This window comes from Emydura macquarii, unplaced genomic scaffold, assembly GCF_026122565.2.
Source record: "Emydura macquarii macquarii isolate MOO-44397 ecotype Brisbane River unplaced genomic scaffold, CSIRO-AGI_Emac_v2 contig_587, whole genome shotgun sequence".
Classification (NCBI taxonomy): domain Eukaryota; kingdom Metazoa; phylum Chordata; order Testudines; family Chelidae; genus Emydura; species Emydura macquarii.
The window spans coordinates 14525571-14544787 of record NW_027130724.1 but is presented as its reverse complement, the minus strand read 5'-3'; the positions used below and the strand labels follow the sequence as shown (position 1 = coordinate 14544787).

Below are 19217 nucleotides of genomic sequence, written 5' to 3'. Positions count from 1 at the left end.
TTACCTTTCTCTTGATTACTAATTAAAACCTGAAGTGCTATAGCAGCTTCCACTTTCACAGGCATTTCCCGATCATCAATCAGACATCGTCTTGTGAGTTCTAGGGCTGTCTGGAGGTTCTGGTCACTCTTAAATTTAACTTCACAGAAATAATGAAGGACCCAGCAAGCCTGAAAAAAAAAATGCAACAAACAATTTCAGAAAATGATCATTTTAATGACATCTGTGGATTGTCAGTTCTCTAATAAAATAATGAATAATTAATTAGTACTATAGATGTTATTTATTAACTAAAATACTACAGAGCTTTTAAAAATAAAGATGTTTGAGAGTTTGGAGGCTGGCCAGTGGTAGGTTTGTCTTTTAGACATCACTAGACCAGTACTATGATCTCAACTTCATCTTTGGCCACAGGTTTTGTGTGAGCAGTACAGTCTAAATGCAAAACACAAATGGACCATACCACCAGACACAGAGGAGAAACTATGCACACAGTACTGCAGCCATTTTGAATTTATATATTGCTACACCTTAAGAAACTAACATTTTTATAATTAAAAACTTGAATGTACTTTATTATAGGAAAGATGCAAATAGCATCTATCAATTTAGGGCAAGATACAATTCAGGAAAAATTCTGAGATATTCAAATGTAGATCAACAAATGAATAAAGTAAACCTTAAACATTCTTACCCGTGCTCTCATATAGCCCAGTTCACTGCTAAAAAGAGGGAACACATGATTCTGCAACATGTACTCCATCTGATCTTTGTATATCTTCTTCTGTGAGAATATTAAGACAATTACATCAGGTGGTATTTTTACATAAAAGCCAGAAGTGGGAGAAAAATTTTAGTTCTTGTTAATCCAACACCTTATTTTATACAGAAAAGCAAAATAAAGAGATGATAGGAAGTTGTAACACACCACAAAGGAAAGACTTTTTACCCTTCTTAGTAAACCATTCCATAAAGTGACAGATAGCCTATCTATTCACTACCACAACCAACAAGCTAGGAGGATCCTATATGTTCAAGACCAATTAGGACCAATGATTCATGGTGTAATTTTTTTAATCATCTTTGGATCACTAAGGCTTCTTTATTTTGCCGTTTCTATCTCAGTTTGATACCAAAGACACTACTTATGACAAGGAAGAAAAGGCCACCACCTCAAATCGTGGTTATAACTGATCCATCTTAAGAGAAATCAGCTTCTTCCAAGTCATCCTCTGCCACCGTAAACAATTTTACAAGGTTACTAAATCTGCGACACAACTAGTTTTCTATAAGAAAATGAACTACCTAAATCAGCAGGGCTCTCTCTGATCAAACAAATTTTCTGATGTTAACAACCAGGAATTTGGTTACAAGTGGAACCAAAGAACCTATATAGCAATTTATTGCTTATCAAAAGGAAGCACAGCAGTTCCTATAACCAAAATAAGTCATATAAAATAATTTATAATCAACATTGTCAAAAAGTCAACATTGTTATCTGCATTCCTCTGTTGTCAACATACCAGAAATATATGTGCATGTTTCTGCAGTCTAGCTTCTTGCAAGAGTGGGAGATTGTTTAGGAAATCTGCTCCACTATGGAAAAGTTGTACCGTGACATCTATATCAAAAGTTGCAAATTCAGGGAGCTGATCTTGATTATTCTAAAAATTGGATTGTATGTGGAGGTGATGGGTAGAAAAGCAGAGGGAAACAGAAAACCAGAAGACCCTTAGAAATCAGTATATTTACTTTTAGGAGAATTTCAGCCAGAGAACCAATCATATGTAAAGCACCATCTTTCTTACGAGGATCAGCATTTGGCTCTGTGAGGATCTGATAACAAAAGCCCATGGTCTTCTGTAGGACCTAATTTGATAACAAGGGTTTTGTGTTAGTTAAAATACTTCAGCCAGTCTTCTAAAGTACCATTGTCAGTTCTCTAAAATGCCCAAATTGTTAAAAAAGGTATTTCATTTTTTCTTCAAAAGGCTGGAATTAGGCAATGTTTTATGCCATTGCTAAAACACCATGTTGATTTATAGCTTCTGGGTGCATTATCCAGCCTCAAAGAGTAAACTCATACCAATAGATGAATACCAAAAAAAACCAAACTTCTAAAATGATGGGATTATGTGAACATTATTGTTCCTATGTATTAAGCAGGAAGATTTACAACCACTTTAATGATAAGAATCTATCTTTTGTTTCAAATATTTCAGCAAGTTGCACAGAAAATATCAAATAAGACGATTTGATTTGTTCAGTCCAAACCTAATCCATAAATAGCTTACCTCTTTTCTTTTACTACATGCTGTAAACAACAAAGTCTGAGCAGCAGTTGTAGGAGAAATGAAGTCTTCAAACACATCTATTAAATAAATATAATAGACTATAAACTTTTGTCCTTTAATACAGTTCATAATGTTAAAATAATTTAAGGGTCTAATATAAAATAAGAGCACCAGTATTCAGACTTACGTTACCAGCTGTGCCTTGATATTACAAGCATTTCAACACAGAGCTCACATAAAAATAAACTTGAAATAAGACGAGACATGTATTGAGTTTTTTGGCACAAACATTCTACCCTTTGTCAGCATTATCTCAAAATTTGTGTCTAAGATCCCTGGGGCAAGGACCTTCTCTTATACTTGCAGAAGGTCTAACACCCTACTTACACTATGAAAATTTTTTTTAGCTGTTGTAATAAATAGACAAAAAAGAGAGCTGAAAACAAACTAGGTCTTTCACTCTCTTTTTGTTCAACCTTCTTCAGAGGCTTTATAGCTACATGGTTTGTATTTTGGGGTTTAGTCTGTACAGGCAAAGAATATTCCATCAGGATCCTAAACAGCCTGAAGTCCTAAGTGTACCAAAAGGCCTTCAGGAAGGTCCAATTCCTTCACTTTTATGCCAATCCTAAACAGGCCACAAAGACTTTTAGAATACTTCAAAAGACAAAATAAAGAGCCAGTGGAAATTAACATAAAAATGAACAGAACATCCAAAACTTCCATGGCTATTTTAGTCTACACCGCCATATAAACATCTTGCATTCACACACGTCCATTGTTCACCTACACTAAGAATCAAGATAGCTGAATTTAAGGTATCTGTAGCTCTACTGATAAGCACTGATCTATTACCTCACTTAAGAAAAAAACTGCACTGCACACTTCAAAAAAAAAAAAAAAAAAAAAATCTAATTATCTCAATTTCCACAATGCACTTTTTAAAATACTGGCTTTGTTTGGCATTAGATTTTTAATGTATATATATATTTTAAAATTCTCACCAAACTTCATACGTATATATTCATATGGATCTTCTTGCCACAGCTCCTCATCAGCATCTGTATAGCACATCAATGGAAATATAACATCTTGTATAATTCCCTGCAATTAAAAAGTTACAAAATAGGACTTAAACTATTGTATCAATCATTTGTTTTCTTCGTTTAAAAACAATTTAAATTTTCTCTTACATCAATTTTAAATTTGGGATAGAAACCTTTTAAAATTATACTGTTGTAACAGGTTTAATGGCCTATTTTAAACAGAGAAAAGCCAACTGCTTCAAATTAAAAGTAGACCTGCAAATGCAATGCAATCCATTATATTTGCTTTGGGCAACGGAATATGGAACTGGTACAATAAGGTGGCATAAATTTAGCTGCTGACAGTAACTCTGAATTTGTGTGGTGTTGCATTATATGTACAATTCTTGATCCATTAAGAATACAATAGTGTAACTACGGGCTCAGTGTGCCAAAGAAAGGGCCCATCATGAAACTGCATGACTGTTTTGGGACCCTATTTGTACTGTGAGGGCTTATTTAAAACAGCTTCCATTTGGATGCCTCAGTTCACACCATTGTACTAAGTAATTATGATACTAATATAAATGCATTTTACATTTTAAAAGATAGACCAAGTCCACGATAAGAAACATTACCAATCTGGGTTTTAGCCTTTAATGGGGCTCCAATTCTGCAAAGACACATGCTTGAAATCAATGGGACTAATTCAATGCCTAAAGTTAAGCATGTGTATAAGTCTTTGCAAGATAGGGGCCTAAATATTGCAATTTTTTTTGTTTCATCCAGAGAAAATTAATATTTCAACTATGTTAATGTAACAAGATATGTTTCCCCAGAGCAGACCTGAATTCTTGATAAACAATTTATAATAGAAGCTCACACAACTTAAATTCAACAAACTGATTAATACATAATGACTCAGTCATTTAGAGACTATTCCCAGAAAATGTTTTACTTGAATATGGGGTTTCAGATTCTTCCAGGTCACAGCATGTGACACTCCTTGATTGATGTAGTTCAGTGTTTGCTGAAGAACTCTAGGAGCCATGTACTGCTTTTCCTTGTACTGATACAGCACCTTCAGCAACACCTATGAAAATCAAAGTTTCATTAACAGCTTATAGAAACCAAAGCATCTTGCTAGTAACCAAGAAGCCATTTAATTTGCAGAAGTGCCCCCACAAAGCCACTCTCAGTCTTGCAAATGTGAACAGATTTTTACTATCCTAAAATGGTGTTTACTAAGTTAACATGTGATGGATTCCTCTGATTTGTGCTACATCCAGTTCTCCAAGACAAGTTTAGTTAATTTACTCAGGTAATTTTTAGTGTTCATGGAGAGGTGGTGAACTGACAGCCCTGGAGACTGAAATCATCTACTTATATGTATGGCTACCAAATAGTCTACTTATAGGTAGCAGTACTGCAAGTTCTCCACACTCCACCATCAGCAAATGCCTCCTGGGAAAGAAGAGATGATGAACTGCAGTGTTGTTTGGGTAACAGTGACTCATGCTAACTCTACCTATCACCACGGCAGCAAAAGATGACGGTCCTTTCTGCCCTCAGATAAGGGAGTTAATAAGCACCACCAACATTTCATCTTACAATTATTTTTGCAGACCCAATTGCCACAGAGCTTGGCCTGCCAAACTGCTTGGCCTCCTTGGCTAGTGTTTTCTACGTGTTTGCTGCTTCATGTTTGAATTTAGTATGGCATTATGGAGGTTTCTCAGATCACCCCTATAACATACAGGTGTAATAAAACCCTTAATTCAAAAACACAAGATGCAACAGAGGGAAAACAGAGCCAGCCCTCTACCCCTTCTCCTGTGCCTCCTGGCCCTACCCTTTTCCAGTGACAGGGCTCTCCCAGATAAATCTAGCAATTTAAATGTTGTCAAGCTCTGAGCTCACTGCAAGCTGGATCTACGATTAGTATTTAATCTCACAATGACTGGAGGAGTATGGGGACCAATCTCCAGCAAAATTTCCCTGCAGTTCAGCCCAAGCCTGTAACACCACAATTGTTCTGACAGGAGCAGCTGGAGGGGGCTAAAGGGAGAGGGCAAGTTCAGTCTCTGTGCTTATTTGATTATTTGTCTCTTTGCTAAAACAGAAAATGGTCAAAACTGATTAAAAGAAAGAATCCACTGGGAAAAAGTCATTCACATCTACCAATCCCTTAGATTTCACTTACCAACAGTGAAATATTGATGGAGAAGTTGAGATCCAATTCTTTTGGGAAATAATTAAGTTTTAAAAATCTATACGTGAGATTACAAAATTGCCTTAGACTGTCACAGGAGTTTGAATGGCGATCTAGCCACACATTCACCATGGACATCACTGCTTTATAAATTGCTCCATGATTTTTGCCTATGTATTAGCCTTTACTGAAGTTGATTGAACTCTGATACATTAAGGTATTTTAGCAGACCTTGGAGATCCAGCATCTTACCTACCTCACTACAGATGGCTTATATATTGCCTTAGATAGCAGGGTGGCACATAGACAAAGATGTGAATTGCTCTAGGTTTTATAATGGCACACAAAGAATGTCAGAAAAGCAATTCTTATTTGTACCAAAACTGCTTTTTACCCTCTTGTAAGCTAAATGAAAAGAAATAGGATACAAAGTTTTGAGTGTTGAGACTTGCAGAAGATGAAGTTTGTCTTATGGATGAAAGTTTGGTTTGCCCACAACATCCCTTTCTTGAAAGTGTTGAAATTCAATTGTCATAACTTAAGAAATGTTCCTTTAAGAAGTCAGAGTCAATAAAGAGACTACAATAATGATTAGAAAAACATTCCATGCAAAAAAAAAAAAAAAAAAAAAACCCAACAACAAACAAAACACCCCCACAAAAAAACCTCTAACATTTCTGCATCAAGACTGAGAAAACAAGTATTCAAGAATCAGGTTCTCTATGGTCTGTTCTTATGCCTTAAAATATGGTCTTTCTACTAAATAATTTGTCAAACAATACAGGGTTGGAATGTCATATGTACAGTAAATTACAGTACTTTCAGAATTGGCTTGATTTTTAATGCCTAATGTAAAAGCTACAAAACAAGCCAAGTTGCGGAGGGAGAAGGGGAGAATCACTTAAATAGTTGAAGTTAATATTTTATGCTTAATGTTATTTAACCTATAAGTGTGAAATGGGCTCCAACATTCAAAATCATTCTACCTTTGTGGTGATCGAAAACATTCCAAGCTGCAGACTTTGAGCATTACTAAGACTAGACAATTTGAAATCATTCAGATATAAGCCAAGTCAAGATTGCATATACTATAATGTAACTTCCTGAATGTAAGGTTGCATAAGAAATTCCAGTTTCTATTATATATTGTATTTGATAATCAGTAGATGTCAAGAGATACAGTAGAAGGCAAAGCATAAAGGGCTAGTGTTAAAATTGAACTTTCAACCTTCTACATTCCTGACTTCAAAAGAGCTTGATTTTTCAGTGTTCGTGAAGCGCTAATTATACAATTATGCATTGAATTCCCTTAAGGGTTACCAGTACTGCTTTTAAGTTTCTTTATCTGGCTACTGAATTCTGTTACTTTTGGCTAGGGGCTCATGTACCCAGCTTTTTCAAAAATTTAAATAGTCAAAAAAAACTTAAGTAGTACTTGACATATAAAATTCCCCACTTTAACTACTTGTAACTACTGAATCACAGTTTCTTTATACTTGATTTGAACTTGTTTTGTAGATACTTAAATGTAAGGAATATAACAAGTCAATTCAGCCATTTAAGTTTGAGTACACAGTATATGGAGAAAAGGTTTTTTTAAATAAATCACACAACACACATGCAGAACTCAGAAGCAGCTGAATAAATTTTACTCAAACTCTCCACAAATCACCACTTTTGGTCTGAGATCAAGTGTGCACATTTTTAATTCAAATTAAATTTAAATTACCAGCAACCAAAAAAAGGGAATAAAATCAAAGTCAGAATTCCATCATAATTATATTGTGTGCTGTGTATGTAGGATGATGGCTTGTTAAACCAGTTTAAGTTCTATGTTGGATAACTGTATCTGAGGATTCCTTGAAACTGCTGTCTTCAGAAACTTTGGTATATACAGATAAGAAATCAGATCTCCCTTGCTGCTCTTATCAAACAAGCAATAGCTGTAACTTGGACTCTAAGGATTCTATTTTTTTTTTAGTTGAGGGAAAGACCATCCAGTATAAGTCTTGGACATGATTTAGTTTCACATCTTTACAATAATTCCTTTGTTATTCCCTCAGTGTTTGAATTTGAACAATAAAGTACAATAAACTGTTAAGGATTTTCTAACAGCCAGAATACCGTGGAAATACTCTTGATCACTCCTTTCCTCATTCTCCTCAGAGTAAAACTAAATTTATCCGGGTATAACAAGATGACACACTCCTAGTTCATCAAGTCATGGGCAGAGCAGTCTGTTTTTGTGAAGTCCAAGAGTCACAGGTGTCTCAGCTAGTGAAAGTAACTCAGACTAACTGATTTTGTCTTGCCAAATGTTCGAGATTATTTTTGTTAGAAGTGGAAATAGGCATAGTATTATAAATGGCTTTTTTGACCAGGCTTAAGAAAGTTCATCCAAATCTTATTAGTCATTTTTCTTCTGTGTCAACACCTATAACTAAAGCCCTACTTGAATTGCAAGATGACTGTCAAAAAATTGTGGCTGAGTTGCGAACAAGCTATGGAAAATTGTAGAAAAGTAATAATGGACCTTATTATTTACAGTAATAAAGTCCATTATTTGCCAGCCTCGCACATGGCGAAGCTCCTGCTGTCAGAATTGCAGTGGAAGCCTAATATTGCAGAATCTGTAATTTCCACAATATTGCTAGTTAAGAAAAGGCCTTATCTATAACCAAGTTCCTGAATTTTCTAGTTATGGTAGCTCCATTTCCCCACTCTATTTCAGCACAATATAATCAGTTAGCTCTGGTATTCATTTGTTCTTTGATATAGTGTATTGAGATAAAAGTTTTGTTCTGCTCTGCCCATTTGAATATAGACTGTTCTACCTTGACAGCTCAAATGACACCAATACCATTATTAAAAAACTGTTTGCCTTTGATATCACTTATTGTACTTTCCAAAGCTAATCAAACTGGTCTCAGCATCATCAGCCAGTGGATAAAACTGTTTAGACCACTTGTCTTGTGCTACCCTGGTTCTGGAGTGTATTCGCCAAATAAGTAATCTGTTTCAGTTCTTCCCAGTTCAGCATTTTCTGAAAGAAGCTATACTTTGTTCTCCACCACCCTAGTGGTATGATGACCTCTTACTGCCTGCTGTACATTCACTGTGTTGTTTAAGCTGTTCAGAAAAAAAGAGTGCAAAAACTTTGTTTCTGTATGAAACTAGTACAACTAGTAGCTTTACCAAGCAGTCAAAGTGACATGAGGTGTCCAAAAATTCAGAGATTGATAACCTTCAGATTACTTTTCAGATAAAATCTCTTTATATCCTGGGTCTATGATCACATCCAGATATGGATTCTTGGTGCTGGAGCTACATGAGTCTTCTAATTTATCATCATTCGTTTCTTGAGCTGCCTTCTTTCTTTTGGGAAACCCATCAGGAGATAGCGAAGGAAGGAGCAGACATGTACTAATTACTGTTTAGTAATTAGGACCTTTCTGAAAACTCATGGAGATATGACTAAGGGAGTCTTGTACTGGCAATCAGTGATGTTTTGTGACCCAAACAGAAATACAGAAGATGGCTTTTGGGGGAAGGAGGAGGAGGAAAGTAGGCCTACAGTCACCAAGATCAACTTCAGTGAGTTTGTCCCAATTTGGCACTTGAACAATTTGTAATCCAACCGTGCATACTTACTTCCTATTTCTCTATGATAAAAACAGAGTGCGCAATACACACAGCGTCAGTGGAACTCTTCAGCCTGTCTTCAAAAGTCAGAAATTGCTTTTTTCATTTTCTTCTGTTTCAGAGGGTCTGTTGATTTTTGCAATTAAATAAATGCTGTGTACGAATCTTTTCCCATGTGTATTTGAAGGATAATTCCCTTGCACACATGCCCAACGCTGACCTCCACAGCTGTGCAAAAAGTCAAAGTTTTAGACAGTGTGGACTCCGTGTCATGTTGGGTTTGATGCAGTTGATCTTTCCTATTACATAATATAATATCATATATTAATGTGTATGTATGTAGTACACACACACACACACACACACACACACACCTTCCAAAACTTGGGTCCTTCCTGGAAATCTAATCAAAATAACTCCCTGTTTCTATGTAAATTCATGTTGTTAAGACATTAGAAGTTTCTATGGATTCAAAAATCCTGCCCCTCAATAATTTTCCTTTAAAGACCTTAACCACAGTTGTTCTCTGTCTGTCGTGTTATCCCAGAGACAAGCTGTGAGTCCAGGAAAGAAGTATGCCTGAAAAATCTTCTGTCAAGCAGCATGAATGTATTACTTTTGAAGACATTTTTCCATGTGATCATTTCCCCAAACTAAAATTAGTTGGAAAAAATAAAGAAGCCATCAAAGCTCCATAACTCCTCCTTAGGGTGGGCCATCTTGATACTTGGCTCCTTAGGTAATATTCATCTTCAGGTATCATATTAGCACCTCTAAATGAATTACTACCAAAGCTACTTTAAGGAGAGAATTACATCTTGCCTTTCTACACTGCATTGAATATTGGGAGACAAGGTGGGTGAGGTAATATCTTTTATTGGACCATCTTCTGTTGGTGAGAGAGACAAGCTTTCAAGTTTACACAGAGTTCTTCTTCAGTTCCAGAAAAGGTACTTGCACAGCAAAATACAAGGTAGAACAAGCCATTTAGCATATGTAGTTTGCACATACTGCATGGGACCATTCAAGGTGGTGGCATGTTAACACCTCTGCAGTCACAGGACAAAAACAGGAGGTTAATGAATTACATATTGTTGTAATAAGCCATAAACCCAGAGTCCCTGTTCAGTCCCGGGAGCCCAGGCTCTAGGACTCCGAGTTGGGAAGGTTCCAGAGCTAGCTCGACGGTCTACACTACAATTAAACAGCCCTTTAGCCCAAGCCTCACAAGCCCGTGTCAGCTGGCATGGGCCAGCCATGAGTGTCTAACTGCAGTATAGACATATCCATAGTGGACTTTAAGAGATTACACAAGCAGCATACCTATTTCTTAAGATGCTAACACTGGATTGTTCAGTCGATAAATAATTGTAAGGATTTCCTGCATACCCCCTGTTAGCATCAGGGTAATACAAGATATTTTGAAAGGAGACATATCCTGGGGAAAGACGCGGGAAGAAGGGTATTATTGTTAATATCACATTTACTCTAATATCCCAAGTTCAAGCATTTCTTACCTGCTGAACACCAACAGCAAATGCCTTTAGAAACACTTCAGCAAATTCATTGTACTCCTTGGAAACGTTACCAGGGCTTCCATACCTAGAATTAAAAATGAAAAATTAAAGTACGCAGAAATATTTTGCTGAATTTCATATTAGAAGTTAGGTTTTTTCAATGTGATGGCATGGGAAGAACAACTACCTCTCAAAAAGTCTAGCCAAGATGTGCAACGCCCATTTCTTGCATTTCCACCACGGCAATTCAGGTCTATCATCTTCATCAACTTGAAGGGTTTCCTTTAGGAAGAAAGAATTAATTTACTGACTAATGCTGAAATGTCAGATTAAAAAAATTGTTTTTTTGCTTTTATTTTTTTCACTATTAGCTATGTAGCATTCTTCCAGCTCAACAGAAATGAGATATAAAGATATTAGAGTTAAAAAAAAACGAAAGCCCATAATGTAAAGAACATATAAACGTTCAGATACAACTTTCCTTTGCAAAAAGCCAACATAAATTACAATACAATTTGAAAGTTGCTGTTTTGTCTATAAGTAACAGGTTATACTTGAAACTTTCTCCACTTAGTCTCTGATTAAACTACATTAGCCTTACAAAACCTTATTTGTCCTGTCACACACTTAGGAGATGTCTTGTGGAAAGAATAAAAAAACCAGTACTATTAACTTTTTAAACCAACTTTTAAATATAGGAAACTGAATTCAGAAGCCATTTTATAAGCCCAAAGAGAAATACACACAAAAAAGTACTTACCGCAGGTACATCTCTGTCCACAACAGTCTTTAGAATTTCTATCCATTCCGTCAGATTTTGCTGATTTATCAGCTCCAGAGGTAACGTATACTATTTAAAAAGCAATGAACGTAAAATAAGTTCAGTATAAAGCCATTTAAAACAACCTGATCCACTGCTCGAATTATGTATGTTTGAATGCTTCTCTAAAAAACCTTACTGAATGTCTGCTATATACTTGGATACTATGAGCAGTCAGCAAAGAAGTGAGAGTGGTATTAGATGGTGTTAGAGAGAGAGATCTTTAGCAGCCTATTCTACATCCTCAAAAACATTCTCCTTCATTTCAATTCTGCTTTACTTAGAATTTTGCTAAAAGATGATATCACAATATCTAAGTTATTATATCTTCCTGAATCAAAGACAATTGTTTTCTTCACAAAGTTTGATAGAGGGATCAGCACAGATCTGGTTTTAAATTTCATAGCCAAACAACCCGCCCCATCTAATATCAATATTGTTTCCTTTTTAAAGGAATATTTGCACTGAATAGCATGTTACTCCAGTTTCCTTCCGTTAGATAAGCACAATATATTAACACTCTACAAAACTATGATACAGGGTTGTTTCCATGGTTAGAAAACGGCTCTTGTTCTGTCATGACCACTCTGGCTTACTCAGGGGTAGCACTGGCAGGTTCCAAATACTTCAAAGACAGTAGGCTCCAAAGATTTGTAACCTAATTTTAAACTAACAGCAAATGACTTGAAAAAATCTGTATTGTTGGGTTTATGTACACCAAATCATGCCAAAAGCTTGTTACTCATACCGTAGTTGAGCACTGGTGAAAAATGACTCAAATGAAATCTAATTGGTAATGTTGTTCCAAGCACATTACTACTAAGGGTGTAATTTATTTTATGAGGAGAAAAGTAAATCTGCAGATTAAATCATTGCTCAAGAATATGGAAAATTTGCTTCCACCTGAACAAGAGCATAGAAGATTTTGAAGATCTGTTTCTGGATGAGGACAGACTGATCAGATGGATCAGACAGAAGCTGAATGAAACGATCCTTCAGAACCGGTAGGAAGTGCTGCATTGCTGCTATCAAGGGACTCCGCTCCTCTGGTTTCTTGTACCTTTAGGCAAGAATAAAATGCTTTATAAAGATTTTACAACTAACTTTACTGATATGAAAAGTAAGTTGTGCCTGCACAAAGGAGAGTCAGATAGGCCACTGCAGCGCCTAAGGATAGATTATTTTTAAAACTGAGTAATATCTTACTGTGGCATTCATGGGTTCATATTAAAAAATGAAGCTATATTTACGCAAACAGCCAAACCTGAATGAAGTTAGAAAACAGCTTAGCTTCCATTACTTTACTATAGTTCAACATTTCAGTAATGTTCTCCTGCTGACTCACTTACTTTGAATGCCACATCACATATATGCCACACAATTTTCTATGGTAAAACAAGGTCAGAGCAGCAGGAAAACAGTGAGCAAAACCCATAATTTTATAGGCAAGAATGTTATAAGTAGAGCTGGTCAGAAAATATCCAAACACAACACTTTTTCACTGGAATTTGCTAATTTGTCAAAATTAAACATTCTGTGGAGGCTTCTAGATTTCAACAAAATTCTGATGGAACCGAGACAATGGAGGAAGTCATCTCCTGTCATATTGCCCATCCAACTCCACGGGGTTCTTGGGGAGCCTTGCCTTATAGGCTTGCAGTTCCTTGCTAGCTGGAGCATTCACAGGCTGTGGCTGTAGGGTAATGATTCTCAAACAGGGGTACGCATACACTTTGGGGTACACAGAGGTCTTCCAGGGGGTACATCAACTCATCTAGATATTTGCCGAGTTTTACAACAGGCTCCATAAAAAGCACTAATGAAGTCAATACAAACTAAAATTTCATACAGACCAAATGAAAAAGTATGCAATTTCTCAGGAAAAGTGACAATTTTCTATTTTTATGTCTGGAACTGGAACAAAACCAAAAATCAAAATATCAAAATCCTGGACTGTGATGGGGTGTACAAACCCCCACACTGGAGAGCAAAAGAGCAGCTCTGGGCCCAGGTGGCTCTGCCCAACCACACCTGTGATGCCTGTACAAGCTGCAGGCGGGGAGTAAAAGGGGAAGCAGAGCAGCTCAGAGGAAGGTAGGCAAAAGGGAGCACACCGCTGCTCTGAACTCTTGTGCAAGTGCTGCCCAGAAGCTTATTGCCTGAGCAAACCTACAAAGGAGAGGCAGGTGATTGATTGTGCAGGTCAGAGGCTTCATTTGAGATTCTTTGATTTACTCTGTGGGGAAAAGACCACTTGGTAGGAAGTGGTCCGGGGGGCATCTACTTAGTACCCCAAGGTGCAAAGTGTCACTGCCTACTATTGGGCCCTGGACTGGAACCTGGTAGAAAGGGTGTTCCTGAGCTCCTCTATCCACTCCAAAATGACATGACAACAATAGGAGCCTTTATCTTGGAGGAAGAGTCTAGGAAAGACTTTGACCATTCAAGGGCCAGACCCAAAAGTCCCCATACAAAAGGGAAGGACTAGAAATCCAGGGGGCAAGGAGGGGGACTGAAAGACAGGATTGTATTTGCAATGGGGAGGTGACCTGCCACATCCCCACCTGATCATTAAGCAGCACTGTTGGTGGTTGTTCTCCTTCTACATCCACAAAATGTTATTACTTTTTTCAAACCAGCTCTAGTTATAATAAAGAAAAGATCCTATTAATTGAACAATTGTCAGATTAAAGTATTATCTGATGCTGCCAGTGATGTTCTAAACTAAGAACTTAAGAACGAAGTTTTACACTATTGTACTTCGGAATTCACAGCTTTACTTAAAGTATCCTCATTCTTATGCCAACACATTTGTGGACTTAATACAGTTGAACTTAAATACACAAATTAATCTTCTAATAGTGTCAGTTCATAAAAACAATGAAAACCTATGTGATCGGATACTAAATGCACGTCTTATAAGAACTATAACAACTAAACAGCAAGAGTCCAATCAAAAAATCATAAATATAGTCCTACAGATTAACTTCATCAGAAGCCTAAGAAAAATCAGGTAGCAAAAATATTGCTCGAGAAAAGTTCATTACCAACTTGCTTAAACATACAATGAAAAAGAACATGGTAATATCAGAACAGGAAAGATGAGAGAAAACAATTTAACCTATGTAAAGGCCTGCCAATTAAAATACTATCTGACTTTGAAACAACAATGCAGAAGGGCCCAAGTGATTTGCTTTCCATCTGAAAAGTCAATGCAGTTCTTAAATTGGTCTAAAGTTTGTTAATATTTTTAGATTAATTTAAAACTGAAAGACCCACAGGCTGCAACAGTGTAGTCTAAGCCATAACACTTCACAGTGAAGGACAGATTTTCAAAGTTAACACATGGAATTGCATGAACTGAATTTATGCTTAGATACACCTGGTTTATAGCCAAACATCAGGTATTCATAAACAAATTAAGCATGCACAAGTGTAATCAACATCTAACTTGAAATTCTGGCCCCCATTGATTTAGCTGTAAAACCAATCATGCACTGGTAAGCAATGATCATAAGGTAAAGCTCTTGAGTACCTGGACTAAGAACAAGCCTATTAACTGCTTGCTTATTCTGTATTTATAGCAAAATTCTTTTAAAGCACCACAGTATAAGGTAAACTAATACAAATCCCTACATACCAGAGAATCTTATTTTATATCTTATAGTGAAGCTTGCTAGACACAATAAGACATGTCTCCCATTTATACAAGTTCATCATCCCTCATCTTCCTCATGCACAGCCCAAATTCTTTCACCTCCTTCCATGACAGGTCTCTTCCTTAGAATGATTTTTAAGTTTTAGTGAAAACAGGTTAACCATTAGGATCAGGAACTTTGGCAGGGGGAATAATCCAGAATCACAGATTTTCATGAGGTCAGCAAACATCTACCACAATTCGGTTGAGTTATAAATTTCTGAAAATTGCTATTTGCATATGCTCAGTAGTGCCCATTATAAATGTCTCAATAAAAACTCTGAACATTCTATCTGCAGTGAGCATGCTCCCTACCTGCCAACTACACTGAGCATCCTCCAGTCCACCCCCAGCATCATGCATGTCAGCTGCACTGAACATGCTCCCAGCAACACTGAACCTTTCACATGATAGGTTCAGATCTCTAACTCTGGAATGGGAAGAGGCTGCAGAGCAGAAAATGTTCTCCTGTATTTAAGGCATTAGATTGGGATACTAAAGAAGATTTTATCTGTGGCTCTGCTACAGACTTCCTATGTGAGGATGAACAACACTATCATAATGCATACGCACAAGGGGCCCAAACTAAGGTTACACAGACAACCTTCATTCTGGCATTTCGTAACTTTTGAGTTTTTGGACTTCACAACCTTCACATATTTTTCACATCTTTTTTAACATGTAATGCAATCTCTAGATTACAAATTGTCTAGATATCTAATAAACATTGCTTCTTCTGAGTAAGCTGTGCTTCTGTCCCCTTTTCCCTATCTCTAAGAGACTTGTGCTACCATGCCCATCTTTAACCCTTAGAAAGCGACTGCCAAATTAATGCTTTAAAGAAACCCTAGTATTCTGATCTCAAATCTCAAAGCTTTAAAATGAAGGAAGATTGTTATGTACTATATTTATGGAACTAGTTAGGAAAGACATGTGTCACTACCTCGAGAGGGTGAAATATTATCAAGGGTTGTTATTAAATTCAGCGGTTTATATTAATTACCTCCAATATCAGTGTTCAGTGCAACATGCAATTCAATACTTTATACACTAAGATCCAGTGTATATTCAGCAGTATATGTACAACTTACAGAAAATATATTGCTACAGATGGATAGATATTCAATGATTTTTGTTTGGGGAAAACTCACTCATAGTTTTTCACGAGTTGATAAAGACAGAGGAGAATTCCAAGCCAACAAGCGCTGTTATCAGACTGAAGATAAAAACCAATTTTCTCCACAACTGCAGTCCAGCGATTGGGGTAATCATGCTTGATAATATGGTGAATGCAAGTAGTAAGCTGTACTCTGAAAGTCAAACAAACATATGGTTAAACAAATAACTATCTTCATTATTTTAAGAGGGTTTTTTTGTGGTGAGGAAACAGCTCATTTTTGGCTGAACAAATAAGACTCAACATGAGTTCAGATTAAGTCTTGTTTACACATAGAGGCATCTATCTGGTCTTCTACTTCCCTCCTGCTTGGCATTTACTACCTTCTGAAATTTTGTAAAGGGTTATATTTTGGAATCCATTCTTCTCTAAGTACAAAAGATGTGTACGCAAATAAATCCCCTACATGTTGTACAATGTACACATGAAGAACAAAAAGCCATTTTCTCTAACAGCATTAATTCTATGCTCTCCAATACAAAATCTGTGTTTTACAATACAAGTCACAATGAAATTTAGTATGCAAGTGCTCTTAGTTTCAAGAGAACAATATCAAAACTATAACTAATTTATAAGCAAATTAAAACTGTATACCTAATCAGCTCAGGTGAATGAATAATGGCTTCTACAATATTTTCACGAATACAATGCCTGTCTTCTTCTGGGATGGAATAAGGTGGGATTTCCCCTGGTGTAGTTTCACGATCAGGCCAATACTGGGTTATCATATTCTTCAAGTAGATAACACCTGTCATATAATGGCAAGACATCACTTGATATCAAAACAAAAGTCAGTCAATATGCTGACATATGTATTTTTCCATTTAAAAAATGCACTCCATAAATGAACTCTAATTGAATGGACAATATTTAACATATCAAAGAACCACCCTACACACAAATAAAACCCACTAATTTCCCCATTTCCAAAATTTTGCCTTCTACAGTTATCAAGTGTGGCATCTGTAATATTTTTAAGATTGCTATACACAACACTATTATTTTTTCAGATAATGTTTTTGAAAAGAAAAGTATTGAAAGATATATTTCCACTTCTTATAAATAAGAGTTGCAGTGACTTTTATTAAACGTATCTCTGAAGAATCTTCCTTTGTAATTATTTTTAGATCAATTTTTCGGTATTTTAAAACAAGGCTAGTCAATATTAAAGCTATAGTCAAAAATTGCTTTGTATTTTAAAAGTCTAATTTTGTTATATAATGTGATGATGTTTGGGTTACGTGGTCTGCTTTACATCCAAGTGAATTCTGAAGGGAAACTGAGTTTCTCTGTACAAAGATTATATGTTATGACTCTTTATAGCAGACATTAGGTTCCTGACATAGATGCATGTTTTTGCTAACTGATGAAAATTCAAACGGTTTATGTAGCAGAATCCAGATTACAGTGCTTTATGAATCTTTTTTCTTTACAAGTGCAAAAGAAAGTTCAGAATTACAAATGAAGTTACAACGAAGTTGATATTAATTGAATTCTGATTCTACACCTGTAGGCTGTACCATAGGCTCTCTATTGGTTTTCAATTAAATGTTTAGGTGGATCAGTATCAGGAAGGATTCAGAAAACATGTCTTGTAAACCTGTTATTTTGAATGTGATAATGATGTAGATCTTGATCTTGCCAGCTGATTTATACTAGCAGACTCTTGTGCCTGTATAGGTCAGCTAACAAGATCATGGTTTGAGTTCAGATTATTTCTTCTGCTGTCCTTTTCCTCATTTTCTGTAATTAGAAGTTATCCTACTTACCCCAAAAAGGTAAATGAACTAAACTACTGAAATATATGAGCAATTTTCAAAGAAATAGCAAAGGATGGTGGGATGATTAGTTCCAACTCAGTCAGCTTTGACACAATGTAAAAGTAACAAGTTCAAAAGAGCCAAGAACCTCCACACACTGCTTAGTTTTTCCTTGTTTTACTATGAGACCTTGTGTTGCCAAGTAGAATAAGCTACTAGAGCTGGAAGACTCAACCAAGTGATCAAGATCTGGCCTTACTACGTGTACTGCCAAAAATAGGCCGTGTATTACTCTCCAACACTCTCCTCCAATTGACCAGAGTGACTTTAGTATCTCAGTGGCAGTTGTCAATATTCTTGATCACAACACATTCATTACAGTACAAGCAGATTGGAAGGAAAGAGGGAAGCAAAAGAACAGGATCCAATTCTGAATAGGGTAAACAAAGGAGTCAGGATAAAAAGTTAATCTTTCAAGTCATTCTGTCGCAGAAGACAAAACACTCTTCATCCAAACTGAGGTTATTTCTACAAAAAAGCTGGGACAGTGCATTCCAGTGCAGGCAGACAGACACGTGGTAGCTCTGTTCAAGCTAGCATGCCAAAATACAGTGTGGCCACCGCCAGAGGTCAGGTGGGATTGTAGGCAGGCAGTTTTTAGTCTGCTAGCCCAAGCAGTGCTAGCATGGGTCTGTCTACCCATACTGGGAAGCACCCTCCTAGCTCCTGTGTAGGCATGCACTCAGAGCTAGTCTATACTAGAATTTCTAGAAGGGCACAGCTATACCGACGCAGCTGTGCTGCTGTAGAACTGCTAGTGCAGACACTCTATGCTGACAGGAGAAAGCTCTCCCATCAGCATAATTACTCCACCTTCCCGAGAAACAGTAGCTATGTTGGCGAAATAGCTCTGTCCACACCAGTGCTTAGCTCAGTGTAACTTATGTTGCTCAGGGAGGTGGCTTATTCACATCCACCTGACAAATTATACCGAACTAAGTGCTAGTGTACATAAGCCCTCAGCGAATAAAAAACAACAAAACAGTGATTGAGTCCTCTTCTGCAAAACAGTC

At 36.6% G+C, this 19217-nt stretch overlaps 1 protein-coding gene and 1 non-coding gene across 3 annotated transcripts in view; both read right to left on the bottom strand.

Annotated features, from left to right (window-relative positions):
- Window positions 1–19217, bottom strand: part of IPO7 (importin 7) — a 49842-nt gene that overhangs the window by 15497 nt on the left and 15128 nt on the right. For both annotated transcript variants that reach the window (XM_067540767.1, XM_067540768.1), the window contains 12 exons: window positions 16979–17132; window positions 16359–16517; window positions 12414–12570; window positions 11451–11540; window positions 10878–10972; window positions 10691–10775; window positions 4278–4412; window positions 3299–3398; window positions 2295–2371; window positions 1753–1869; window positions 695–784; window positions 5–170 (listed from right to left, as the gene is read on the bottom strand). In XM_067540767.1, coding sequence (XP_067396868.1) covers window positions 5–170; window positions 695–784; window positions 1753–1869; window positions 2295–2371; window positions 3299–3398; window positions 4278–4412; window positions 10691–10775; window positions 10878–10972; window positions 11451–11540; window positions 12414–12570; window positions 16359–16517; window positions 16979–17132 — 1425 coding nt within the window. The remainder of the gene's footprint in view (window positions 1–4; window positions 171–694; window positions 785–1752; window positions 1870–2294; window positions 2372–3298; window positions 3399–4277; window positions 4413–10690; window positions 10776–10877; window positions 10973–11450; window positions 11541–12413; window positions 12571–16358; window positions 16518–16978; window positions 17133–19217) is intronic.
- Window positions 320–501, bottom strand: LOC137148195 (small nucleolar RNA SNORA23). Its single transcript, XR_010918473.1, has one exon. It is a non-coding gene; the product is annotated as a small nucleolar RNA SNORA23 (small nucleolar RNA).